Below are 27,831 nucleotides of genomic sequence, written 5' to 3' on the forward strand. Positions count from 1 at the left end.
GTCAAGCTGATTCTCAAATCTAGATGGAAATGCAAGTAACCTGGAATAGCCAAAATAAACTTGAAAAAGAACAAAATTAGAGAATTCACACTCCCAGCTTCAAAATCTACTACAGAAGCCACCATTATCAAAACATTATGGTACTGGCGGGGCATGGTGGCTCAGGCCTGTAATCCCAGCACTTTGGGAGGCCAAAGTGGGTGGATCAGTTGAGGCCAGGAGTTCAAGACCAGCCTGACCAACATGGTAAAACCCCACCTCTACTAAAAATACAAAAATTAGCCAGGCATGGTGGTGCATGTCTGTAGTCCCAGCTACTCCAGAGTCTGAGGTATGAGAATCACTTGAACCCACGAGGCAGAGATTGCAGTGAGCCGAGACTGTGCCATTGCACTTCAGCCTGGGTGACAGAGCGAGACTGTCTCAAAATGAAAACAAAAACATTGTGGTACTGATATATGGATAGAAATATAGATCAATAGAATAGAATTTAGAATCAAGGAATAAACCCTTACTTATGGTCAGCTGACTTTTGCCAAGAAAATTCAGTGGAGAAAGGATAGTCTTCTCAACAAATGGTATGGGGCAACTATATATCTGCATACGAAAGAAGGAGGTTGGACTAATTTCTTACACAATAAACAATGAAATAATCTGTACACCAAAGCCCTATGACACACAATTTAACCTATATAACAAACCTGCACATGTATCCCTGAACCTAAAAGTTAAAAAAAAAGAAGAAACTGAGGCACAGAAAGGCTAAATTGCTCTAATCCCACAGTAAATGAAAAACTTAGAACGCTTTTCCGTTGCTTCTGAGACAGACTAAAGACCTTGACATACCCTACAAAATCCTATATGATCTGGTTCTTGTCTATGAACACACCTTACTACTGAAGCAAGACATACTGACCTTCTTTTCATTTCTCAATCATATAATGATTTTTCTCACTCTAGTAACTCTTTCACCCCATCCCCTCGTTTTTTCTGCCTAGTACCAGCTACTTATTTCAAATCTGAGCTCTAAAGTCACTTACTTAGGGAAATCTTCCCTGACTGAGTCCCAATCTTAAGTTCTGTCAGGTCCTCCTATTCCACACACTCATAGCACCTTGTATTTTTGCTTACTATTAAAAACATGTATTTGTATTATCCTTGGACTATTGTCTGTCTCTTCTGGAAAGTGATCTCTGTGAGGCCAGGACTAGAGCTGATTAGCTTGTTATTTCTGCTTGGCCCATATTAAGTTAAAAAGAAAAAGAATAAAAACTAAGACATAAGAAAAAGACCCAGAAGTGATACCAAAGCTGTAATTAACAGATCAATACTTTGAAACAGTTATTGTACATATGCTCCATGATTTAAAGAAAAAGATGGGCCTAATAAGTAACAGATGAGAAGTCTCAAAAGAGAAATGGAAACTATAAAAAGAACTAAATGGAGATCCTAGAACTGAAAAACAGAACATCTGACTAGAAAAAAAGGACTTCATATGCTTCACAGCAGATTAGAATCAGTGGAAGAAAACAGGTGGTTGAATTTGAAGATAGGTCAATGGCAACTATTCAAATAAAATCACAAACAGAAAAATGAAAAAAATTAAAATACTCTCGGTGGTCTGTGGTACGTTATCATGCAGCCTAACATACGTGTAATTGAGTCACAAAAGGAATGTAGAGAGAGATTGGGCAGAAAAAAGGATATCAATAGATAATGGCTGAAATTTTTCCAACTTTGATGAAAAATATTAGCCCATGGAGCCATAAAGCTCAATGACCTTGAAGCAAGATAAATACAGAGGAAACCAAACTATTCTAGTCTAATTTCTGAAAACAGGAGAGTAAACAATTTTTGGTGTGTTTGTGTAATGGGCTCAACAACAAAAAAGTAATGAATCATTAGTACATGCAGCAAGATTCATAAGCCTTAAAGCCTTTGTGCTGAATTAAAGCCAAACACAAGGGTGTATACTAAATTCATGTGTACGAAATTCTACAACAGGCAAAATTAATTTAAAGTATTGGGTGTGTCATATGTTTATTGTGGCACTATTCACAATCGCAAAGACTTGGAACCAACCCAAATGTCCATCAGTGATAGATAGGATTAAGAAAATGTGGCACATATACACCATGGAATACTATGCAGCCATAAAAAAGGATGAGTTCATGTCCTTTGTAGAGACATGGATGAAGCTGGAAACCATCATTCTTAGCAAACTATTGCGAGGACAGAAAACCAAACACCACATGTTCTCACTCATAGGTGGGAATTGAACAATGAGAACACTTGGACACAGGGTGGGGAACATCACACACCAGGGCCTGTCGTGGGGTGGTAGGAGCGGGGAGGGATAGCTTTAGAGATATACCTAATGTAAATGATGAGTTAATGGGTGCAGCACACCAACATGGCACATGGATACATATGTAACAAACCCGCACATTGTGCACATGTACCCTAGAACTTAAAGTATAATAAAAAATAAAATAAAGTATTGGGTATGTCATCAAGAGTGGAGAGAGGTAGAGGTTGGCTAGGAAGGGTCATGATGGAACTTTCTGGAAAATACTCTATATCTTGGTAGGGAAAGTGAATGTATTTGTCAAAAATCTATCAGGTTGTACACTTAGGAAATGTGCAATTCGATGTATGTAAACTATGTATCAATCAATTTAGAAAACAGAAGTATTATATGCAGATTGGTGTCACTTAATACCACCCCCTTGAAGAAATAGAATGTTCAGAAGTTTCTTTTTAAAAGTCCTTAAATCAAGGCAGTTCTTTGCTCATTTTTGTATCTGTGTCCTATAAGCTTGGATTGAGGTATTTTATTTTACCAATATTGTCATCCTTGATTTAGTTGAAAAATGCCTACAGTTATATTTTATTTACTTTTTTTTATACAAGTCTTGCTCTGTCATCCAGGCCAGAGTACAGTGGTGCAATCTCGGCTCACTGTAACCTCTGCCTTCTGGGTTCAGGTGATTCTCATGCCTCAGTCTTCCAAGTAGCTGGGACTACAGGCATGCGCCACCTCACCCAGCTAATTTTTGTATTTTCAGTAGAGATGAGGTTCCACCATGTTCACTAGGCTGGCCTCAAACTCCTAACCTCAGGTGATCTGCCTGCCTCGGCCTCCTAAAGTGCTGGGATTACAGGCATGAGCCACCGTACGCAGCCTGTAGTTACTTTTAAATATCAGTTTTACTTATTTGTTATTCTGCATTGTTCTCATATTTCCTATGTAAGAACTGCTTAATTGTTTAAATTCTCCTTCTACCATTCCATATAACTAGGAATAACAGTATTAAGATATATATTTACATTGCTTATAACTGCCTACGCAACTGGGATGTAGGGGTTGGGCTTGGCTTGAAGCATGGAGAGTTCACGCATTGTAACAAGAGGTGAGGCAGAGCCTATAAAATAGGTAGGAGAGAGTGGTGGCTGTATTACTCCATTCTCTCATTGCTATAATGGAACAGTCAAGATGGAGTAATTTATAAAGAAAAGAGATCTAATTGGCTCACAGTTCTGCAGGCTGTACAGGAAGCAACATTCTGGCATTCGCTCAGCTTCTTGGGAAGCCTGAAGAAATTTACAATCATGGCAGAAGGCAAAGGGGGAGCAGACATGTCACATGGCCAGAGCAGGAGCAAGAGGGCAAGGAGGGAGGTGCCACACACACTTTTAAATAACCAGATCTCCTAAGAACTCACTCATTCTTGTGAGGACAGCCCCAAGGGGATGATGTTACACCATTCATGAGAAATTTGCCCCCATGATCCAGTCACCTCCCACGGGGCCCCACCTCCAACACTGGGGATTACAGTTCACCTGAGATTTGGGTGGAGACTGTAAACCAAAGAGTATCTGAAACAAGTCTCAAGTAATGTAGGAGTTTATTTAACCAAAGTTAAGGACATGCCTGTGACACAGCCTCAGGAGGTCCTGATGACATGGGCCCAAGGTGATCAGCCTACAACTTGGTTTTATACATTTTAGGGAGACTTAAGACATCAATCAATTCAATCCAGAAAGGCGGGACAACTGGAACTGGGGGCTTCCGGGTCATAGACGGATTCAAAAATTTTCTGATTGGCAGCTGGTTGAGTTATCATCTAAAGACCTGGAATCAAATGTAAGGAATGTCTGGGTTATAATAAGGGGTTGTGGAGACCAAGGTTTTATCACGTAGAGGAAGCCTCCAGGTGGCAGGCTTCAAAGAGAATAGATGGTAAATGTTTCCTGTCAGACTTAAAGAGTCTGTTCTTTCAGTCTTAAGGTCTGTGTTGATATTAACGGTAAGGAAGTATGTCCAACCTCCCGTTCCCATCATGGCCTAAACTATTTTACAGGTTAACTTTGGAATGCCCTTGGCCAAGAGGAGAGGTCCATTTAGATGGTTGGGGGCCTTAAAGTTTTATTTTTGGTTGAAGGACACAGATCCAAACCATATCAGTGGGAGTATGTAGAAGTTCGGACTGCATTTTCTTTTCAAAGAAATAGTAAGCAAAGTTGAGTATAAGGAGAAAGCAGGAGGTATTGATGGTTTCAGAGAAAATGATGTGAAACAGTCATCTAAGAGAATGGGAAAGTGAATGCACCAGGGAAATGTATCAGGATTTATGGGTGGCATTAGGGGCCATTTGAGGTACACAGTCACAAATCCTAATTGAGTTCAGTGAATCAAGAGAACATAGGATTTGAGGATGTACACAAAGGAATCATTACAATGATAGATATATAGTAAAACTATAATACTAAAGGAGAATGTAATGTGTTTCAACATGACTATCATTACTGTTTTTATTACTGTTGTTATCATTATTATAATTAAGGCAGTGTGACCATCTCAAGTCACACACTGAGGCATGCAAGAACCATAGTTTTCTCTGTTCTTCTATAACTTAACATTTTAAGACTTTATTTTTCCAAGTGGAAACATAAATTTCTATCAACTCGTGAGTTCCTACCCTCTTTCTTGAAACTGATCTAAGTTCATGAAGACTTGCATGGTGCCAAGGTTTGGGAACTGGAAGGCACCTGATCAGGGTGCTGGCAATTTCTGCAGGCTTCATGTTCCCTTCCTGTTCTCTGGATGTGCATCCATGCAGACCCTGATAAATTCCCTTGTTCCTGAGCACTAGTATCCTCACGGCCCAGGGCCATCAAGCTCTCCCGCCCATTCTAGGCTGGGGTAGCACTCTGATATGTCCCAGGCACCCTCTGCCAAGACTCATCAGGAAATCACTTCTTAAATCCTACCAGGGAAGGAAAATGGCTAAGCTTTAAATATCTATCTTCATTAATATTACTCTGAGAGACTGAATACACAAACAAACAATGGCTAGACCATATATAAAAACAGAACTCTGACCCACAGCCTGCACAGGAAACCAGTCCCTTGTCTACAATGAACAAACAGCCCAGAAGGCCAGCCTGCTGTAAGTCAGATTTACAGGAGGTAAGACCATCTCCAATAACAAACCAGGAAGCTAAACAATAACTTCTACAACAACTGGCCCCAAATGGCCAGGACTTCATTAATAACTGACAGCTTCCCTGATTTTTGCCCCTGCTTCCAACTTAGAACCAACCAGAGAAAGCCAAATGTGCAGCCTACGCTGCTACACAGGAAGCCCATTTCCAGTGAGCTCATGATTCCACAGCTTCCCCGGCGAGCAGCCTGTAATCAGTGCACCCCTGAAACCTTTCCTTTTTTTACTCTATAAAACTTCCCACTCCTCTGCCTACATTGAAGTCTTTGCCAAAATGCAAAAAGTGACAGTGGCTGACTCCCTTACTCTAGAAAGCTCTGAAGAAATAGCCTTTGCTTTTTTCATTTGGTTGGTCTTCATTTGTTTCCATAACCCTGAACGTACACATAAGAGGAGAGCAGATTATTATTTACTGACAAGCAAACAAGGATTATTTACTTATAACCAAACAAGAACTGTTTGGTTCTCTTGTGCCCCAATTCCTTACCTCTAGACAGTGCAATGAAAGCAGAGGTTATCCTACTCATCAAGCCTGCAGGAAATGCAGAAATATAAATTTGGGCATTCATATACATATTTTCTCCCTCCCCTACTGAAAGGAAGGAGAAAAACCTTGAAAAGGATCCTGAGTTATTACTTTAACCATTTAGAATGTAAATAGGTCTTCCCAAGGGAAAGATAAGACCGTCTGTCTCCAGATTTATAACCCAGGATGTCTCCATGTTCCTGGGTCTCAGCCTCCCTTGAAATGTAAACAAGCCTGTAGTCCCGGCACTTTGGGAGACCAAAGGCAGGACGGTCCCTGAGGCCAGGAGTTTGAGGGTACAGTGAGCTAGGATCACGCCCCTGCACTGCAGCCTGGGCAGCAGAGCCAGACCCCATCTCTTAAAAAAGAAAAAAAAAAAATGAAATAACAAATACCACCAGAGCCAGAAATCTCTTTGGAGTTCTCACAAGCTATAGTTGTGAATTAACTTCTGCAGCTTGCTGCTCTTTTAGCCCAGGTCCCAAGTTTCACTCTGATTTTCCCAGAATTCCTAACCATATAGAAACACAAACCTTTTTTTCTCTACCGCCTCACAGAACCTCAGATGCTCTCAGTTCGGGGCTCCCTCAAACCCATCTGAGGTAAAGTAAGGCTTCCTGTCATCCTCTGTAAGAGATGGACAGCCTTCACTCCCCACCCTCCCCAGTTTTCTGAGGGTGCTCTGGGCCCTGCTTTTGGAAGGGACAGCCCAGGATAGGTGGCAGTCAATGCCAAAGTAGTTCCACAGAAACACCCAGGGCCTGCACCGGGGCCTTCAGGAGCTCCACATGCCCAGAAGCGAGACAAATTAATGAACCAGTCTGAACGCACTCTCTTCTCTGCCTCTCCCCAGGCCCTCAACGGCTTCCTCATGGCAGTCACAGAGGATGGCTACATCTTTTACGTCTCTCCCACAGTCCAGGACTACCTGGGATTTCATCAAGTGAGCAGTTTTGTTTCATTTCAGGGAAGTCAGTGAGTTGGGGATGGGACAGGGCCATGGGCCATATGCAGCCTGGTCTCTGAGGGGCTATAAGGGAAGTCTCAGTCCCTCCTGCACATGCTCTGTATGTCTTGGAAATGAACCTCCCCGACATGCCGGCTTCCTCACCTGTTGGAGGGCATGTTAGGCCAGGTCCTTTAAGAAGCAGATGCCGCACACGATGAGATGAGCGAGATTCCTCAGGGAGCATCTTCCGAGGAACAGAACAAGGGAAGGCAGCTGCGGACAGGGGAGCTGCCACACTTCCACGCAGGTCTGGCCCTTGCGCAGGAGACAGAGGAGAAATGTGTACGGCTGGAAGTTCTAAGAGAATTCGGCAAGGCTGATGGGAGGTTCTTAATCCCGAATTGCCCATCAGAGGCGATCAGAGTCCCCTGGGAACAGGCCGGCCTTGGTGTCCCTGCCACACTCAGTCACTGGCTGGGGACACTGCAGGATCATGGCCCTGAACACGGTGGTGGAGCCATGAGGTGTAGTAGGCACGAGCGCCGCAGTCAGAGCCTAGGGCACATTTCCGCGACTGAGAGCGAGTTCTCCCTGTGGGTGTGCGGAGCAGCTCCTCCCTCCTTGGTTCCCGTGAGTCTCTCTTCCTGAGGGAAGCCCAAAAAGGAGAGGTTAGTGGGGCAAACTGCAGCCCCCAATCAGATCTCGGGGTAGCAAACTTTCCCTCCCCAACCCCTGTTCTGAACCCACCTACCCTCAGCCTCACGTCAGCATGTGCTGATGGCTCCCCTGGGTGTGACCCAAATGTTCATTCCTGTGGGTCTGAGCACAGACACTCAAAGCGTCATTGTGGCCCCCACATCAGGGTGGGGGCTGCTGGGGGCCAGAAAATAAATGAAATGCCAGCTACAGTCTGGCCAACACAAACCCACGGAGTCCCTGGACCCAGCCAGTGGTCACCGACCTATTCCCCGCACTTATCATTGGGATCAATATAGTTGACTGACAGTTGGACTGACTTCCACACTGGATCCTTGGCCTGTGGAGTCAGAAGCATCATAGTGGACAAAGCCAAGGGGAATCTCTGAAACCAAGATAGTAAGTCATGCCCAGGGAGGTGGCAGAAAGCAGGCCATCATGAAAGCCTAAACAACGCAGAGTTCCTGGACCCACAGTGTTTCCACTGGATTCCCCCGTGTGGGCCCCAAAGAAACGGAAGGTTCCCAGTGATCACTTTAGACTGCTTAGATGTAACCAAACCGTGGGCCTGATTTCAGCTGTGAGCAGAACATACTATCACTGCTCAAACAGATTAACAGGCCCTCAGGTGCATGGTATGTGGCCAGTGATTTGGCAAATGTATTCTTTCCCATTACAGTTTAAAAAGAGAGAAATCCGAAAAAAACCATGTTCATGTGGGACAGAAAATATTCATTTAAACATTCGCTTCAAGGCCATGTTAACCCTTCCCCTGTGTCCTCACACAATCTGAGGAGACCCGGACATACCATACGAATGACACTGACCATTTACAGTGACAATGATATGCTGATTGGGCAGGAGGAGCAAGAGGAGATTAGGGAGGGCAGGCCTTGAGACATGGTTGCCCCTGTGGGAGGGAGATGAGCCTATTAAAATGCAGAGAGCTGCACTTTGGGGAAATTTTTCAGGGTCCAGTGGTCAGGTCTCCTCCAAAGTGAAAGAAGGCTGCCGGCTTTGAAGGGACAGAAGTGAGAGCAGAGCACCTGGTCGTCAGCCTCATGTGGAGGGAGATGTGAGCCACAATGCAAATGTATCTAGATTCTTCAGCAGTGGCCAGTGGTCTGTCTGTCATGTTGGGGCCTGGAAGGAAAAAGCAGGATGATCAGAGACAACGATGTCTGAAATAGGGCATGTTGCTGAATGTATGAGAGTGGGTGCCAAGGGTGAAGATTTTTGTTTCACTCATCAGTGTTCACAGAAAGAAGCCCCCGTAGAAAAGGCACTACTCAGCCAAGCAGACAGGATGACTGGGCCACGTGGCATGAGCCCACCTCCATCACTGGCTGCCCCAGAACTAGCACGATGGGCAGTAGGCAGAGTAGCTACAGTGGCAGCTATGTACTGTGAGGATTCCCTAAATGCACCTGCAGATATTACTCAGGTGACCGTACAGTGGGGGGAAGGAGAATATCCAGACATTTTCATCTGTTGGACAGAAGGTGTGGTCACCTGAGTGAATGTCTTGCCATGGTATTTCAGTGCTCTTACTCCTAGGGACCCTGCCAGATCTTCAGTCAATGAATTACAGGTCTGGAAATTGTCTCAGATTCAAAACTGAGCAAGAAATTGCCACTTTTCACTGAGGCAAAAGCCCTCAGCCTTCTAACGTCCATGCTGGCTCTTTTTCTGTTAAGCAGCATTATTGCTGGCTGCCATCTCTTCTGCCCCTAGGGGCCCCGCTCTCTGTTAACCACCTCCACCACTCTCTATGGGCCAAGCCTCTTGGCTGTGCCTCAGCCTTGCCAGTTGTCACTGTAATTGCAGCCTGCTGGCTTCTGCTGGGCAAGTGCCACCACCTGGCCTCTATTACTTTAGGGCTCCACTGTCTCTATGGATATTAATGAGCCCAACTCTGTGGCTGCTTCTCCTGCCAAAGTGCTGACCTGCACAGAAGAGCTGCCTGCCACCAGACCTCACAGTGACGCTGGTATCCTTCCCGTTGCACTCCTGATGGCCTTGGAAAGTGGTGTGGCTCTTGGGCCCTCCCATGGAACTATAATTTCTGATGGGTCTTCTGGAGTCATAAAATGCATTTATTCCAGCACACACCTTTCTCTCAGCCCCTTTATTCCTTCTTCTGCCATCTGCCAGGACAACTCAGGTACTACCATGTTGCCAATCGTTGGCTTTTCCCAGAACTCTAGCAGCTACCCCAGCAATGAGTTTGCCCCATTTTCTGGGGTCCTCACTAGGGTGTGAAATCCTGAGTCCTGAGAAGTGCAGATCTGGCCCTTGTGAAGGAAGGAGGGATGGAAGAGGAAGGTTACATGGGAAAGTCTTAGACTGTAGTACAGCTCTAAGGAAGTTTGACAAGGCCAAAGGGGAGCCCTCAAGCCAGAGTTCCCATAGAGAAGTCCTGTGTCTACCAGGACCATGCTTGTCTTAAAGCCACAGCATTTCAGAGTGCAGCAGCTGAGGGCGTGACTTAGCTATACTCCCTGCAGCTGGAAATCTGCATTTTAACTACCACCACTGAGGGAAGATATTCCACACCTCACAGTACTGTTGTGCAGACTGAATAACAGCAATGCATACGCAAGCACCTTATACACCAAGAATGCCATGCAGTGGAAAGGATTTATTAAAATTCTATAGCAATAGGAGATATCATCAAGTTGGCTGACTACAGGCACTCACCACTCACCTCCTCCACAAAGAAAGACCAAAACAGCAAGAAGATAATCACATACTGAATAAAATACCTAAGGGAGAACAATGGAATTCAGCAGGAAAGTGACAATGACCCTCTGAGGCGCAGAAACTCAAAACAGCAGCATGGAGAGGTAAGTAAAGCACCCAGCTGGGATGGGCTCAGACAAAGGAGGGATTGTCCATTGCCAGGAAAAGGTAAGCAGGAGATCCACAGCAGTCTGCATTCCCACCACAGATATTGGCAATCCTAGCTACAGGAAAGCCCCTCAACCCTCACAGGCCCTTAGCCTAGTATAGGGAGCTGCTTGGAGTCCACACAACAGCATCGTTCCAGAGAAGGAATTCATTCTGGGTCCCACCTACCCCTGGAACCCGAGCTGCTATAACCCAGCACCATTTTGAGAGTAGAGCCACTACCAGACCACATCCTGCCCTGGAGCCCAGTAGCCTCTGCATCTCCACATCACAGGCCCCACTAACATCCCCCTGTATCCGCCCAGAGGGCTGCAGTGTTGCAATCCTAGCTAGACGCAGAGGTGGGCCACATCCGTGGCACCTGAACCTATCAGCACCCTACACACTGGGGAACAGGCAGTCCAGCACATCAGAAGGGCTACTCTCAGTTCATACAGAGCCAAGAAGGCAATCCCCAAAGCCTCAGAGCCATCTGCTCAAGGCTGCCGCCACCCGCAGCCATCCCACAATGTCCAGCAGTGGGCCTACTGCACACCCATGCGTACCACCTGGGGGCTGAGGACTGGACCACCTAGGGCCTGCTGTCAGAACCACTGGTGCCAGCATGGGCCACCAGGGGGCCCAAGAACTGACTCATCCAGGCCCACCACTGCCACCACCAGCTCCCATGCACACTATCTGGGGTTCAAGGACCACCCCTTCTGGGGCTCACTGCCACCATAGCCAGCACCTGTGCAACAGCCAAGGGGCCCAAGGACTAGCCTGCCTAGGGCCAGCTGCCACCATAGCTGGTGTCCACATGGGCTGCTCAGGGCCCACCACCACGACAACTAGCACCCACATGCACCACCCGGGGGGCCCAGAACTGGTCTTTCTGGGGCCCACTATCACCACCACCAGCAATCCTGTCCACTCTAACAGTGGAGCTGTCACGTGCCTGCACTCATCACCCAGGAGCCCAAGGAATGGCCCACCCAAAGTTGACCACTACCACTACCAGTGCCCACCAGGACCCAGAGGTCTGGTCCACTAGCATCCCCACCACCAGTAAAGCCTTGCCACAGCCTTCAGAAACAACCTTTGTAAGCCACTAAGGAACTCATAGACACCACTGACATTGATTGCAGCCAAAGAAATATAGAGATTATGCTACCATGCCCAACCAGAACCAAAGCCAATGTGTCCTACCCAAATGATACCATAGATACATCTACAGAAAAAAGTCTCCCCCCAAGCTACTCTATAAAATTCGAAGAAGCAACTGTTATACCAGATGCACAGATATCAATGTAGGGACACAAGATGCATTAAAAAGCAAGAAAACTGACCCCTCTAAAGACACACAATAATTATCCAGTAATAGAGCTTGAAGAAAAGTAAATCTAGAAATGTCTAAAATGGATTTCAAAATAATGATCTTAAAGAAACTCAGTGAGGCCAGGCGCAGTGGCTCAAGCTTGTAATCCCAACACTTTGGGAGGCCGAGATGGGCGGATCACGAGGTCAGGAAATCTAGACCATCCTGGCTAACACGGTGAAACCCCGTCTCTACTAAAAAACACAAAAAACTAGCCGGGCAAGGTGGCGGGCGCCTGTAGTCCCAGCTACTCGGGAGGCTGAGGCAGGAGAATGGCGGGAACCCGGGAGGCAGAGCTTGCAGTGAGTTGAGATCCGGCCACTGCACTCCAGCCTGGGGGACAGAGCGAGACTCCGTCTCAAAAAATAAAAAAATTAAAAAAAAAAAAAAAGAAAGAAATCTTTAGGAGTATGACTCTGTCCCTTGGTCTTTGTAGTCAGATGTCATCTACCAGAGTGTGTTCGAGCTGATCCACAAGGAGGACAGAGCCATGTTCCAGAGCCAGTTACGCTGGCCTCCAGACACAGCATCAGTCAGCAGAGAAGCAGATCCGGACACCAGCCGTAAGTCACCATCTCAGAGGAAACGGGGGTGGAAATGAAATCAACCCTGTACCTATGTTTCAACCCTTGAAGTCCATGAGAAGGAAAGTAGACTAGGGAGCTGGACATTCTCAGCTGGAGGGTCTATTTCAGAAAGCGTAACAACACTGGCTCAGTTCCATGTCCTTGACGACGAGATGAACCAAGAATGAAGTAGTATGCGCTGACACAGGACTCTGCATCTTTTAGAATCTCTCATATCTCTGAACTCATCTGGTCCTCTGTTAACTGGAAAACATACATGTGGCATGAATTTCTGTTGTTTTTACTACCAATACGATGCAGGAAGGGATTTTTGATGTCTTGTTTACTGATATATCCTCAGTGCCTAGCAGAGTACCTGACACACAGTGACTCAGTAAATATTAGTTGCTTGAATGAATGAATGAATGTGCAGATGAGGAGATTGAGGCTGCCCATATGGGTCCATCTGGCAGGACTCACACTGGAGGAAATGCCCTGCATCCCCTAAATCGCGTTCAGGTGGCCAAGAGTCTCACATCTGTGTATCTGATGAGCACACAGGTGGGTGGCCATTATGCCCTAGATGTGTGTTACTCCTTTGGCTGGTGGGAAACCACAGACACTCACCAACAGGCAATATTGTTATTTACAGGTAAATGCCATTTTGTAAGCACAGACACAGGTCCCTTCTCCAGGGATTTAGAGTGCATTTAATGCACCCACACGGGACGGAAGGAAAGGCTCTTCGCTGTTTTGTTGCGAATGATGATCAGAAAAGAATACTCAAAACTGGAGGTCTGACGAAGAAAGATAATGAAGCCATGGGCCAGTATCTGCACACTAACGATGTCCTTTTCATGGTAGGGAGTCTAAAATATTAAACAAAAATGAACTTACAACGCTCACTATAAGTATAGTTGTGTGACTTCTGCAGACTTGGCTTTAATTCAGATCAACTTTGGCTAGTGTGAAAATTTTAATCCGTCTTTCTCCAAAGCTGCTTCGTCTCTAGAAGTTCCACACAAGACTCTCTCAACCAGCCTAAGGTCAACTGGGTGGTTACTTATCACAAAATAGATCTTTACTTTCTTCCTCCTCACCCCCCATCAGATTTTCAGCTCCTTGAAGTCAGTCAGGATCCTTATCCTCAGCATTGAGCTTTGCACCTCTGTGTGATGACTCATTCTGTGTCCCACCCTGTCCACATTGACTGGTCAGGGGTCTGAGGGGAAGGAACAGAGGTCTGAAGTCCAGCCTGGGCTGTGGGAGTGGAGTGGGCATCTACTCCAACTCCTTTGTGTTAGAGTTCTAGAAACAAAACATCGGAGCAGAGTGGGGATCTTTGCCACCCAAGCAGTCTAAGGCCAAGACACAACACCAACAGTCCAGTATCCTCACCCCTCACTAGGTCCTACATTGTTACTGTGTCTAACTTAGTGGTTCCTTATGTTTATTCATTTCTTTCTCAAAGAAACTAGTAACTTTGTGTTCCAACTATATTTTTATACATAAATCTAAAATATTTGAGAAAACTTAAAACACTGTTAGTAATAACTCAACAGGTTTTCTGTTAAATAAATTGATAGCTATGCCCTAACAGTTCTGGCATTTGTTCAAAAGATAGTGAGGTCAACAATACTCCAAATTATCTCACTTCATTCCTAGCACTTTGAAGTCAAGTACGAAATACTATCACTTTTATTTATGCCTTATTTTATATGTAAGATATAAATATACTCTGAGGCAGCAAGCCCTAAGGTAAATTTACAATGTACTATTATAATCCTTGATTTCACTTCCCTGGAATCTTTCATTCTTTTTTCCACCCCAATTGGAATTTTCATCCCCATTTAAGAAGAGTTTCCTGGATTTTAAACCATAGTCAAAATACATTTGTGAATGTCACAATTTGCAGGATTTTGCACACATCCTGATAGCAGCAAGTTTGAATTACGTCCTTAACAGTGAATATTCTGAAATTTTACATAAAATTTCACATTTTTAATTCCTTTTATACCCTTATGCTGCCACAGTCGCAGAAACTACGCAGTAATCTACCTCCATGTCTATGTGTGCATGACAAGTCCTCGAAATACAAGTAAAACCTTCATCACAGTGCTATAAACATGCCAGAAAACATCTAAAGACCACTCCATCTAACCCAAATTCCAGTTGATGTACACTTTATGCACACGTGTATATGTTCCAACATTTACTGAGGGTCTACCACATGCCAGGCACTGTGCTAGGGGCCTTATTAAATCAGATTAAGAAGAAACAGTAGTAAAACTTACCAGACTCTGATTAAATTCTTCCCTTCATCTTGCTTTCATCTTATTCTTCCACAAAACTTGAGTCTAGATGAATTAAATTTTTATGTGACACAGGGAGAACCATCGGTGTACATATAATCAGACTTGTCATGTTGAGAATTGTAGCAAAACAATTTGGGTTTTGCATCCTTGACTTTCTAATGAGGCATAAATGAGACTTTCATTTTTAACCCCAAGAATTTGACTTTCCTCTTATTACTCTCTGAGAGGACTTCTCTACAAATTCCTCAGATGGGAAAGAGAGGAGGCTGAATCAGCACTCCAAAAAAGATGAAAGTAGCATTCTCCACAAAAGTGTTTTTTTCCTGGTAAGAGAGACTATCCAGTCACTTTTCTGTGCCTAATGTTTTCTTTTCCTGCTGAAGTAGCAGTAACTGACATTCACTCTAGAAAATGAGAAGGAGAAAATTATCACTTCTACCACACTTGGTTCAGTTTTCCATTTAATGTTTACTGAGCACCTATTATGTGCCAGGCTATGTTCTAGGCACAGAGTAGAGAGAAAAATAGACCAAGTACCTATTCTGATGGATCTTAAATTTCAATGGGGTAAGGGGGCCAAAAATAAAGACATGAATAAATATGTAATGTTTCTGGTGGGGAAGTGCCAAGAAGAAACTAAATTAAGGAAAGAGAAACGTTACCGGATGGGCACACTATCATTTGAAGAGGTATGGATAGCCACAAAAATAAGTATGTGAGGTAATGCATATGTTAAATAGCTTCCTTTAGCCATTCTACAATGTATACATATATCAAAAGTTTTACACCATAAATATATACATATTTTACTTGTCAATTAAAAATAAAGAGGTATGGATAAATTGGGGGAGAGCAATGCAGGTGGAAGGACTGGCAAGGGCGCGAAGGCCCTAAGGCAGAAGTGCACTTAGCATAGCTATGGAATACCAAGGAGTGCAGGGAGGTCACAAAGTGAAGGGAAGACTGGTAAGAGATTGCAGGGTTGAGAGTGCATATTAGGTTAGCCTCTCAGGCCACTATGAAGACTCTCAGGTGGGAAGTAACTGGAGAGTTCTAAGCAGATAAATGACATGATGTGACATATTTTATGTCGCTATGGCAGCTGAGTGAAGGACAGATGGTAGGGTGCAAGGGTGGATGCAGGGATACCAGTTAGAATGCAATGGCAAAGTTAAGACAAGAAAAAAAATGATAGTAACAGCCAAGTCTTATAGAGGTTATAATGTACTAGGTACTATTCCAAGTGCTTTACGTATGTAAAGTTGTCTAATTCTCCTAGCAACCTTATTAAGTCAGATGAGAAAACTGAGGCCCATAGAGAGGTTAAATAACCTAACCAGAGTCACAAAACAAGTGAGGCTCCAGTCTGGGTCCAGGTTCACCATAATGTTCTCGTCATCTCATGACAAGGAAACTGACCAGCACAGTAGAGGTGAAGGGGATGACAAGTGGTTGGCTCTATGCTATAGCTCAACAGTGGAGCCAACAGGGTAACCAATGGATGGATATATATGTTACAGTGCATCATCCCATTTTTATCTTGGTCCTCATGACATGGCGAAGGAAGGCAGGCAGGAAGGACTACTAGCATCATGTGATGTGTGAGAAATGCAACCTGAGTGGCTGATCAAAGTCATCCAGCCAAGTGAAGGTCACAGTTCACTTGGCCACAGGGCTTGTGACCCATTTTTTGACCCACCAGCTGCTTCCACAGCTATAGTATTTCACCTCTGTGATGATGGCTGCACTGGTGGAGTCTCCTCAGTGTGTGTCTCTGTCCTTCCAGCTCTGCCCGGAGAGAGTTCCCTCCCACTTAGTGGCACCCCTCCTGCCAGCGTTCAGCATCTGCCCTTGGAAGACCCTTCCTACCTGGAGAGAAGCTTTGTCTGTCGGTTCCGCTGCCTGCTGGACAATTCTTCTGGGTTTCTGGTAAACATATTGTCTTTACAGGGTCAGGACTCGCAAAACCAGTATGTAAGTCTGCTCAGGTGGAACACTGCCCAAGGGTTGGGCCTAGCCTCCTCACCACCCCAGGAAGGGTCCTCAGGCCTTCAGCTCACTAACATTTCAGAGGGTCAGCCTGTTGAAGATGCAGTTGTCTTTTGAAACTTCCTCTGCCTAGTTAAGACTTGGGATATGTTTACTTAGGATTCAGATACACCTGTTACCTCTGGTACAGCCCTACATGCGGAGTCCCTGGTGAACTCAGGATGTTAACATTCATCTTCTTCACCATCACCTGGAATTGTATATCCCCTCACAGCTTAACTAACACTATGCTCTGCAGCTTTGGGAAAAGGGCTGTATGGGGCAGGGCCCTGAGGGAGGGCTGAGGAGCCATGAAAAATGATGAGTGCCTGCTGGGCAGGCCAGAAGAATTAGATTCTAGGCCTGCAAACACCTGTGCTATGTTGGGGGTTCAAGGAGAGCTCTGCCTGTTTGGCTCCCAGCAGGATACTGGACTCCTCTGAATTCCATAAGGGGGCAAGTTCTATACAGTTTTAGCTACTTAACATCCTCTTACCTTCTGTGCTCATTATGTTTGTGGTTTTCTTTTTCCAGGAATTGAATTTCCAGGGCCATCTCAAATTCCTCCCTGGGCAGAACACTAAGTCAGAAGACGGCACCTTCTTGTCTCCTCACCTTACCCTGTTTGCCACTGCAACACCTCGTCAGCCTCTCACCATCCTGGAGCTCCAAAACAAAACATTTATTTTCCAAACAAAACACAAATTGGATTTCACACCTATAGCCTGTGATTCCAGGTATATCCCTCTGACTGAAAATCATGACTCTTAGAGTAGTGCTTCAAGACTAGTTATGGCGCAAATCCTGAGCCTAGAACCAAAGCAAAGCACGAATAATTACCTAGTCCTGTCCAAATAGGTTTCGTGAAATGAGTCAGTAGAAAATATGCTGTGTTTATAGAGACAATGTACCAAATCTTCCATGTAAGATACGGCATTTGAGTGAGAGTGTGATACGGAGAGTAAATCTTGGGAAAAGTTTGTCTCCTTCTTGGAGACTTCCATTAACAGTTCATAGCAAAGCCCCAAGAAGTCCCACTAGGAAGAAATCTAATTAGTTCGATTCATTTTTTTTGTTTTCAAACTTATTTAACAATGGAAGCCTTCTTGGGCGACCATCAACTAACATGCAACAATATCAGTGTTTCTTAGAACATAGTCTAGAAAACACTGGCTTAAGAGCAAGTAGTATGACTTGCAAGGTTTACCTTTTCTGCTAAGATAATGGTCACCCGTTTGATGAAAGCTGTGGAACTTCTTAACAGAAATTCCAATTGTTCTCCCACAAGCACAATTTTGTGTACAGTTTCAGGGATTCTCTTTACTCCACGACCAGAACGCTTGCTCTACACCACAGGCAAATAAAAACAGGCTTAAAGCAGAATTCTGAAACTGCATGTGTGGCAGAAGTGTCCGAGAGGACACCACAATCTTTTCAGTGTGGCAGCCCCTTAAAGTTCTCGCCCCAGCCGTGCTGATGGGGGGAGGGGTGCCCTTCCCAGACCTGGGTTTCCAGAGGGGACCCTAAGGTTCCTCCTTGGCTCGGTGAGAACTGTGAATGACAACTGGGGGGAGCTGTGCAAAGCGTGGGGTGGGGCGGTGACTCTTCATTCCTTCGGCATTCCGCTTCCGGGCTGAAATAAAAGGATGTGCGATGTCTCCTCTACACAGAGGGAAGGTGATTCTGGGCTACACCGACAGCGAGCTCTGCAGGAGGGGATCTGGCTACCAGTTCATCCACGCGGCAGACATGATGTACTGCGCAGAGAACCACGTGCGAAGTGAGTTCCAGAGGCGCCCTGCGGGCCTCACACTGCCCCGTGGGAGGCGGGCTAGACCCCTGCACCCTGCCCGGGGCTCCTCCCCACCTCCCGCGGGGCCGGCTCCTGAGGGCTCCGAGCCGGGTGGTGGGCGGCGGCGTCGGACACGAGCCTCGTCTCTCTTCCTGCAGTGATGAGGACGGGCGAGAGCGGGCTCACGGTGTTCCGGCTGCTCACCAAGCAGGGGCGCTGGCTGTGGGTGCAGTCCAACGCGCGCCTGGTGTTCCGCGGCGGCCGGCCCGAGTGCATCGTCGCCCGACAGCGGGCCCTCACGTAAGTGGCCAGCGCGCCCTGGCGGAAGCCACAGTCGCATCTCCGAGGCGCACCCTGACGGAAGTGGAGTCCCCTGGCGGAAGTGGAGCCCCTGGCGGAAGTGGAGCCCCCTGGCGGTTCCCTGTGAGAGCCGGGTCCCCAGTGAGCTTCCGCCGGCCGGTAGTACATGAAGATCCCTTGGCCTGGTCGCCGTCGTAAGTGAGGTTCCCATGTAAGGGCCGTTGCCAGGCGAGATGTAAGTGAAGCCCCGCAGGCCGCGCTGTTAGTCCGGGCCTTGTCCTGAGGGTCGGAAATGAGAGCCGGACGTAAGGCGGGCTGATGGCGGCGAGCACCGTGAGACCGCCACCCCAGAAGTCCCTCAGTAGCCTCCAGGCCTGAGCCGATGGCCGCAGGGCCCCTCTTGTCTAGTTGTTTGACATTGGAGGGAAGGCTGAACCCCTCACGGCCTCGGGTACTCCTGCAGACTGGGGAGAGTGCACCCTCCGGGTGGTTTCCTGATGTGGAGCCAGCGGGATGGGTCACTTTTTCCAGGCTTGGTGTGCAGAGCCTTGGAGGCAGAGTGCCACTGGAGAAAGTGTCTGTGGCTTTTTTTTTTTTTTTTTTTTTTTTTTGAGATAGAGTCCCCATTCCTTCCAGATAGCAGCTTGAGCATGAAGAAAGGCATAACTAAAATCAGTGTAAATGTTAATTCTTAAGTCCCTTCCCAATTGCAAGGCTGTAATAAGAGCTATTAATTCCACCTTTTGAGCCATAAGGCCTAAGATTCAATTACCTGGTGTTGACTGACAACTGCATGCCCACCTTTTCTGCTTCCCTGGTGCATAAAGCAACTTCCATCTGTAAACCATTCTAGCTCCGGATTATCTAGAGGTTCATCCTTTAAATCTGGCCAGCTGGAATAAACTTACTCCATAACTCATATACAAGAATGATCTAGAGTGCCTGTGGGATCAGGCAGATAGGTAGCTGGATTCAAAATCTGGCATTCTTTAAGAGTTACAGCAGGAGTGTCTAGCAACAAAGCCTAATATTTCACTAAGTACCCCCCTGTCATCCAGTGGTGTCCTTCAGCTTCTAGGATTCCTTGTACTTGATGTGGGGTTAAAAACCTCCACATGTTGTCTTAAAATCAGTTTATTGGCTTCATCTACCAAAAGAGCAGCTGCTGCAACTGCCCTGAGGCATCCAGGCCATCCTGAAGCTTCCTGGTCTAATTGTACAAAAATATGCCACTTGTAAGGAGATATCTCCCAGCTTCTGGACAAGGATACCCAAAGCAGTTCCTTGTTTTTCAGCCACATAAAGGAAAAATGGCTTATCAAGATTAGGGATCTCCAGGGCTGGAGCTGATCCAAATTTCTCCTTGAAAGGATTAAAAGCTTGTTTACAATTGCTATCCCATTCAAGAGGATCTACATCTGCTCCTTTCAGGGCCTCATATAACGGCTTGGCCATACGCTCAAATCCAGGCACCCATAAACAGCAGAATCCTGCCAGCCCTAGGAAAGCCTGCAGCTGCTTTCTGGTTTTGGGTTCTGGAATGCCCAGGATAGCTTCCCTTCATGCTGGGGCTATTGCCCAGGTGCCAGGGGTTGATATATATCCTAAGTGTTTAACCTCTTGAGATGAAACCTGGGCCTTATGCAGCAAGGTCCTATACCCGTTAGCTCCCAGAAAATTTACCAACTTAATGGTGTTTTCTTCCGAGTCTCTTTTGGTTGTGCTAGCAACCAACAAATCATCCACATATTGGATAATAGTGACCTTATTCAATTATAATAGTCTTAATTTTCTAGCCAATGCATTTCCAAACAGATGAAGGCTCTGCCTGAGAGCCTTCCCTGGGAAGAACCGTCCAAGTTAACTGAGAAACCAGATGACTCAATTAACTTGGGATCTGTCTGTTCAAACGCAAAGATGAATTATGAATCAGGGTGTAATGGAATGCCAAAAAAATGGCATCTTTAAGATCTAAGATTGTAAATCAGTCAGCATCCCCAGGGACCTGGGCTAACAGCACATAGGGATTGGGCACTATAGGATATATGGGAATGATAGCCTCATTGAAAGCCTGAAGCTATTGAACAAATCTATAGTCGCGGTTTGGCTTTCCAACTGGCAAGACTAGAGTATTACAAGCAGACTCACAGGGCCTTAACAACCAGAATTGCAAAAACTTGGCTATTAATGGTCCAATCCCTCTTTGTGCCTCGAGCTTTAAAGGGTATTGTCTCTTCCAGGGGTACAGGACACCAGGCTTAAGTTGGATGCAAACTAGGGGACTGTTTAATGCTTTGCCTGGAACCTCAGTGTCCCATACTATAGGATTTACTTGGGGGGTTACTTCAATAGGTAAGCTAGATAAGTCGCCTATTAACTTTCCTCCCTTATCACAGAAAAGGAGAAGGAGCAATCTTTCATCTGCTTTGTTATTTCCGAAAGGTACCACTGTTTGCAGCTGATCAACAAATCCCTTCCCAATAAAGGGGTGGAACAGTCAGGCATTATAAGAAAGGCAACTGAGAAAACCAAAGTCCCTGATGGGCAGCTTACAGGATAGGTAAAGTGGCATCGGTGAGCTTGTCCATCTAACCCCATGACCATACACTTTTGGGGTGACAGAAGCTCATTATAATGGTCAAAACAGAGTAAGCAGCTCCTGTATCCAGAAGGAAGTTAATATTCTTACCTTCACTTTAGGGGTTACCTGAGGCTCCTCTGAAGATGTGGCTAGTTGTCCAACAGGAGGTGTGTAAGAACGTCTTGGGCCCCACCACTCTTGGGCTTGCTTGGCTATTTTGGCCATCATTGGTTTGGGTGCCAATGGCTCCCTTCGGAATGCTGGGCATTCCCTTTTCCAATGGCCAGTTTTCTTACAGTATACACACTGATGAATATCCAAGGCATAGTAACTCAGATGCCCAGCTCTGGGCTTTCCACCTTTTTGCTTCACTAGTTCAGGTCAAGAGCCAAAAGGGTAACCTCATGTTGGAGGTGAGCTTAAGGCTGCAGCCAAGAGCTACACCTTGTAGGAGGTTCTTTTTGCTCTTTCTGCTTCCCCTGTTCTGTCCCTGTTATTAAAAACAAAAAATGCCATATTCAAAAGCTGATTTATAGGTGTCTGGGGACCCATAGCTGTGCTTTGTAGTTTCTTACAGTTATCAGGGGCAGACTGGGTTATAAAATGTACTCCCCAAAGGGTCTATCCTTCCCTTGAGTCAGGATCTGTGTTAATATATTTCCTAGTAGCCCCAACTAAACATTGTTGGAACAAAGCTGGATTCTTATCTTTACCCTGAGGAACTTCCTTAACCTTTTCATAGTTAACAGGCTTTGTCATACACTTCTTCATCCCTTCCAACAAACAAGTGACCATATGATCTCTCCTCCCTAAGTCCTCACTCATCAGCATGGATCCTAGCTGTCCCCAGGATGCATTGTTTCTCTTTCACTGTACAACACAAAGACAACAGAACATGCAGATCCTTCCAAGTTAAACTATAAGTCAGAGTTAATTTCTCAAACTTGTCTATGAGTTTTCCTGGATCTTCAGAGAAATGACCAAACTTCTTTTTACATAGAGTCAAATCAGACATAGAAAAGGGGATATGTACTCTTTTTTGTTTTTTTTTTGTTTGTTTGTTTGTTTGTTTTTTGGTTTTCTGTTTTCTTTGTTTTGTTTTGTTTTGCTTTGTTTTGAGACAGAGTCTCCCTCTGTTGCCCAGGCTGGAGTGCAATGGCGCAATCTTGGCTCACTGCAAGCTCCACCTCCCAGGTTTACACCATTCTCCTGCCTCAACCTGCCCAGCAGCTGGGACTACAGGCACATGCCGCCACGCCCAGCTAATTTTTTGTATTTTTAGTATAGACGGGATTTCACCATGTTAGCCAGGATGGTCTCAATCTCCTGACCTTGTGATCCACCTGCCCCGGCCTCCCAAAGTGCTGGGATTACAGGCGCGAGCCTCTGCACCCAGTCGGGGATATGTACTTTCACAGTGCCTTCTTCCCCATTTGCCACCTCTCTAAGTGGACAAAGATTTCCCTTTGGAGGTTAATAAGAGGCTCCACTATGAGTAGTCCTCACAAGGCTAGGTTCCTCAGGGAGTGGTGGGTATAGAGTGGGACTAGGTGGGTAAGGAGGTGGGGACAAAGAGGTCTCAATAGAACTTCCAGGTCAACTAGAGGGAGAAAGGGTCAACACACCTGAACCTTCAGAGATGACAGAAGGAGGTTCTGCTCCTTTCAGAAATGCTTACTGAACTCTGGGGGCTTGTATCAAGGGATCATCTAATATCTAGTATGTCTAGTTCATTTTCTTCATTTCCTCTCATTAAACATGCACATGCCTGTTGCAGGGTTTTATCCCGACTGAACAGCCAAAATATTCGAACATATGGTATTTTATCTCATTTTCGTCTCTCTTACAAAACAAATCAAATGGAAGTATAGTATTAAAGGCCATAGTTCCAGTGGGAGGCCATTTCTCTTATTTTTCCAGCTAATACTGAGGCCAAAAAGTATTACATAGAAATATCAGTGTTCTCTTCTTAAGCCCATTTAGTTTAAACAGTTCCAGTGTTAAAGAATACATCCTAGCAGTGAGTCCTTTGGGATCACTGTCATGGTTCCTGAGAAGGAGGCAGGCGACGTTGATAGAAAAGTTCCAAACCTACGAGATTGTATTGTTACTGGCCGAGTTCCACTAAAAAGGATAAGAGAGGTTTTTAAGGCCAGCTGCATTAATGAGGGGATGCCTGCTGAAAATCAAATTCTCTTATTCACACTATCCAAATAACATAAATGAGCTGAGCCATGAATCTTAGATTAACCACAACATGGATCTGACAAAATAAATGTTGAATAAGGCAAAGGAAATGAAGAGAACTTAGATGGGGATGACCAGAGCAAGCAGCCTCTGGCCAGTAGTGCCAGCGTGGGCTGGACAAGCAAAGACAATTTGCCCGGATCCAGGAAAGGAAAGAAGTTTTTTAGTGTGCAAATGGAACAAAACAGCAAGGAGAAAAGTCCCCTGATTTCCAACAAAACACAACCGCACCTATCTAATCATATTGCTCATAGCTGTTAAATACCAGATCTCAATCAGCAATTTTAGGGGTGAGGCCTAAGCAGCTAGAATCTTAAAATAACCCAAAGAAAACCAAATCCTGCAGCACCTTCTTTCCCCCAGTGTTTCACAAGCCAACAGGCAGAAATCAGAAGGTACACAGGAGAAGAGAAAGGTTAAAATCCCTAAGACCAGTTAAATGAAGACTTCTGAAAATGATGGTGAAACAGAGATACCAACAAGAAATTGATTCATGCAGCAAAGAGGGAAAGGCAGACTCATACTAAGAGCATAACAGTTAACATCCTGTGATACCAAACCCACTCTTAGCTGAGAGGGACTTTACTCTAACCCCCTAAATCTTAGGAAGGACTCTAACCTCCTAAGTTGGGCCTCAAATGCCGGTTCAGTCAAGCGTACTTACCTTTTTTAAAGAGGGGCCTTTAACCCTCTCTGTCTTGGGAGAGACTCTAACTCCCCTAATTGAGCCTCTAACCCAATCCCATCCTCTACCCAAGTAAACGCACCCCACTTACCCAAAGTTGGCCAATTGGTGTTGCAAGCAGATGACTTTCCTTTGGGTGGAGAGTCTCTTCAGTAGAATCCCCATGGGGTTTGCCAGGAAAGCGTTCCCAATCCAGACCCCAAGAGAGGGTTCTTGAGTCTCGCACAAGAAGGAATTCAGTGAGAGTTCACAGTGCAAAACGAAAGCAAATTTATTAAGAAAGTGGAGTGGTGAAAGAAAAGCTACTGTATAGAAAGAGTAGGGCATTCCTGAAAGTAAGAGGAGGAACATGCCCACCCTAGGTACAATATTTGTTTACATATAGGATAACAAAATGTGGGGATGTGCTCTACTATTAATACAAGGGTTTGTGATAAAGGATTGATTTTTTAATTACTATACTTTGCAAGAATCAATACTATTATCTTTAAAGCAAAATTAGGAACGTCTTTGTTCTCAAGATATTGGAATATTGGGACATTCCTGAGTCTGGGTCTGTTTAGTAAACATTATGAATCTGTTCCCTTAACCATAAACATGTAGAGGCTAGGAATGCCTAACCTCCTGGAAATGCAGCCCAGCAAGTCCAAGCCTCATTTTTCCTCGCCCTCACTCATGATAGAGTCACTCTGGTTCGAATGCCTCTGACATCCAGAATGGGAAACTTCATTCTCTGAATTCACTGATTCTCTTCCTCCTGTACTGCAGGCTCGGCTGCTCACTGCTTGCAAAGCCAACGACAAGGACCAAGTGCAGTGAAAGGAAAGTGACTTTATTTTCCAAAGCTAGCAGTGGGGAAGCAACTGGTGTATGCCTCTAGAAACCACTTCAAAAGTTTGGGCTGAGGGAAGCGATTTTAAAAAGGGAACCTTGATATGGGAGGCATGCAGGAGTTGTGCAGGATTCAATGGATGTGTGTTTTGCCCCAATGCCTGTCTTGAGTTATGGTCCACCTGGAACTTCAGGCTGATGCCATCTTGACAGTGATTGGGCGGTAGTTTATTCATCTTGAGAGAGTCTGTAAGAAGGAGAGAATTCAACAGCTGGGTGTTTATGCTTGTTTCTTTTTAAATTAGCCTCTGGTACTTCTTAACAAACATATAGTTAGGTAAGTGTGCATGGTGTGAGTTTAACAAGCATTCAGTTAGATAAATGTGCACAAGGCAAGGGAGTGTAAGGTGGGAAAGAGAAGGGAGTGGAGTTTTAAAGTGCATTTCACGGCCATATTTTAAGACTAAGGAAAAGGCTTCTGTAATTTGCTTCAAGGTTACACCTTGAAACTGGGGGGAACAAAAGGAGAAAAGGGAGAAAGAAGAAAAATATTTTTAATGTATTTTGAAGCTCTATTACTCAGTTACACTAATATGCCAAATTCTTAGGCCTGTACCAAAATGGCTACAAGTCTTGAGGCCCTGAATACTAACTGCAAAGAATTCAAGACTCCATTTCCCCAGAATTCAAACTCTTAATCTATAATCTTCCATCAACCATATTCAGCAGAAGTTGCTGTCTTCCATTGCATGCTGCAGAAATGAAATGTGAATGAAAACAAAAACCTGGGATCCCAATTCACTCTGCCAAAGGAAAAATTAAGCTGAAAGCTGAGTCACGCAAGAAGCTGCATTTCCTTTTGTTCCTGAGTAGATAGTTACAGATAAAAAGTTAAATATCTCCACAAGTAGCTACTCTAAGTTCACCTTATCTTACTGAGCGGGAGATGAATATATATTGACTATTCCCCTACTTGCTTCCTTTCTCTTGCAACATGTGGATTCAGTAATATGACCATACCCTCCCTCTTTCCCCTCCAGCCTGCTTTTCCCCTTTAAATACTGACACCCTCAAAATCATCTTTGAAGAGACTTGTCTCCTAGGTGCATGTCCTTAACCTTGGCACAATAAACTTCTAAATTGATTGAGACCTGTCTCATATACTCTTTGGTTTACACTAAAAATGTGCCTCCTCAGAAATGGCATTCCTTCAACCTACCCTCCTCACTTCTGCTGTAATTCTGTGCCATGTGGTCTTTTAAGAGGAAAGGAATCAAAGCTGTCACTCTGTAGACGCATCTCAGGGCAGGGCAGGCTAGTAACAGCTCCCATGACACTTTCTGGGTGAGGCAAAGTGTCTGTCATTAACTTCCAGAAGACCAAGATTCAACGTTGAAGTCTTGTCAATCTACAACATACTTTGTAAACTGTAATGTGCATACTAACAGAAAACGTTTCATTGTTGTTATTTATTTTTACATTGCCAGGATATCAGACCACACAATGTTATCTTCCAACTAGTGAACCAGCATGGCCCAGCCCCCATATGGATCTGTGGCATGTCTTTATAAAATGGATGGTCAAAATGGGAAATGTAGGGGATGATGAATGTCTTAGTCCATTTTCTGTTTCTTTTAACAGAATTCCTGAAACTCACTAATTTATAAAGAGGAAGAGTTTATTTCTTACAGTTTATGGAGGCTGAGAAGTCCAAGGTCCAGGGGCCGCATCTGATGACAGCCTTCTTGCTGGTAGGGACTCTGTAGAGTTCCAGTGTGGCCACCAAGCCCCCCCACCATGATAACCTGTCAGTTCACTAATCCATTAGTGGATTAATCCATTCATAAGGACAGAGCTCTCATGATCCAATCCCCTCCTAAAGGCCCCACCTCTCAATACTGCCACACTGGGGATTGTTTCAACATGAGCTTTGGAGGGGAAAAATATTCAAACTGTATAAACAAATGAGCCAAGAGAAGCTATCTGGACCATTCCCATTAGTGCCACATTATGAACAGTGATCAGAGATCCAGTAATGTGAAAATATGCCATAGGTAACAAACTTTCCTGCCTTTGGAGCCTGAAACCTTGCTGAGAAATATTTAGATCGTGGGAAAATCACAGAACTGTGTCAAATAACTTGGATTCTGAGCTTTATTCCACTCTGGTCTCAGAAAACCACCTTATAAATGTGCCTCACTTTCCTGCCATGCAAAACTGAGAGGGCTTTAGTGTACATTTTCTATGGCTCTTACAAGCTCTACTATTCTTTGGATTTACTAAGCAAGAAGTTCATAAATCAATAGTTTTGTTAGTGTTTATTTCATCAAGTGCAAAAATAATACATGCTCATTGTAGAAAATTTAGAAAATGAAAACACTGCAACAGTGAAATAGCTATTATGCTACTAGTCAGAGAAAAAAATGTTGTCAGTATATTAATACATTTACTTCAAGTAAGTTTTGACACATTTAAATTTTATATTTGAAATTATACACTATGTTTCATATCCTACTTTTTCCACATGAGAAAAAATTGAAA

General features: G+C 44.8%; 1 protein-coding gene across 1 annotated transcript in view; it reads left to right on the plus strand.

The window, feature by feature from the left end:
- The window catches only part of LOC105551559 (aryl hydrocarbon receptor-like), a 55,463-nt gene that overhangs the window by 18,724 nt on the left and 8,908 nt on the right, over positions 1–27,831 (plus strand). Inside the window, exons 4-9 of the mRNA XM_011996844.1 lie at positions 6,887–6,976; positions 12,382–12,508; positions 16,613–16,755; positions 17,389–17,591; positions 18,525–18,634; positions 18,805–18,946. Of these exons, the coding sequence (XP_011852234.1) occupies positions 6,887–6,976; positions 12,382–12,508; positions 16,613–16,755; positions 17,389–17,591; positions 18,525–18,634; positions 18,805–18,946 (815 nt within the window). The remainder of the gene's footprint in view (positions 1–6,886; positions 6,977–12,381; positions 12,509–16,612; positions 16,756–17,388; positions 17,592–18,524; positions 18,635–18,804; positions 18,947–27,831) is intronic.

Source organism: Mandrillus leucophaeus, unplaced genomic scaffold, assembly GCF_000951045.1.
Source record: "Mandrillus leucophaeus isolate KB7577 unplaced genomic scaffold, Mleu.le_1.0 Scaffold526, whole genome shotgun sequence".
NCBI lineage: Eukaryota > Metazoa > Chordata > Mammalia > Primates > Cercopithecidae > Mandrillus > Mandrillus leucophaeus.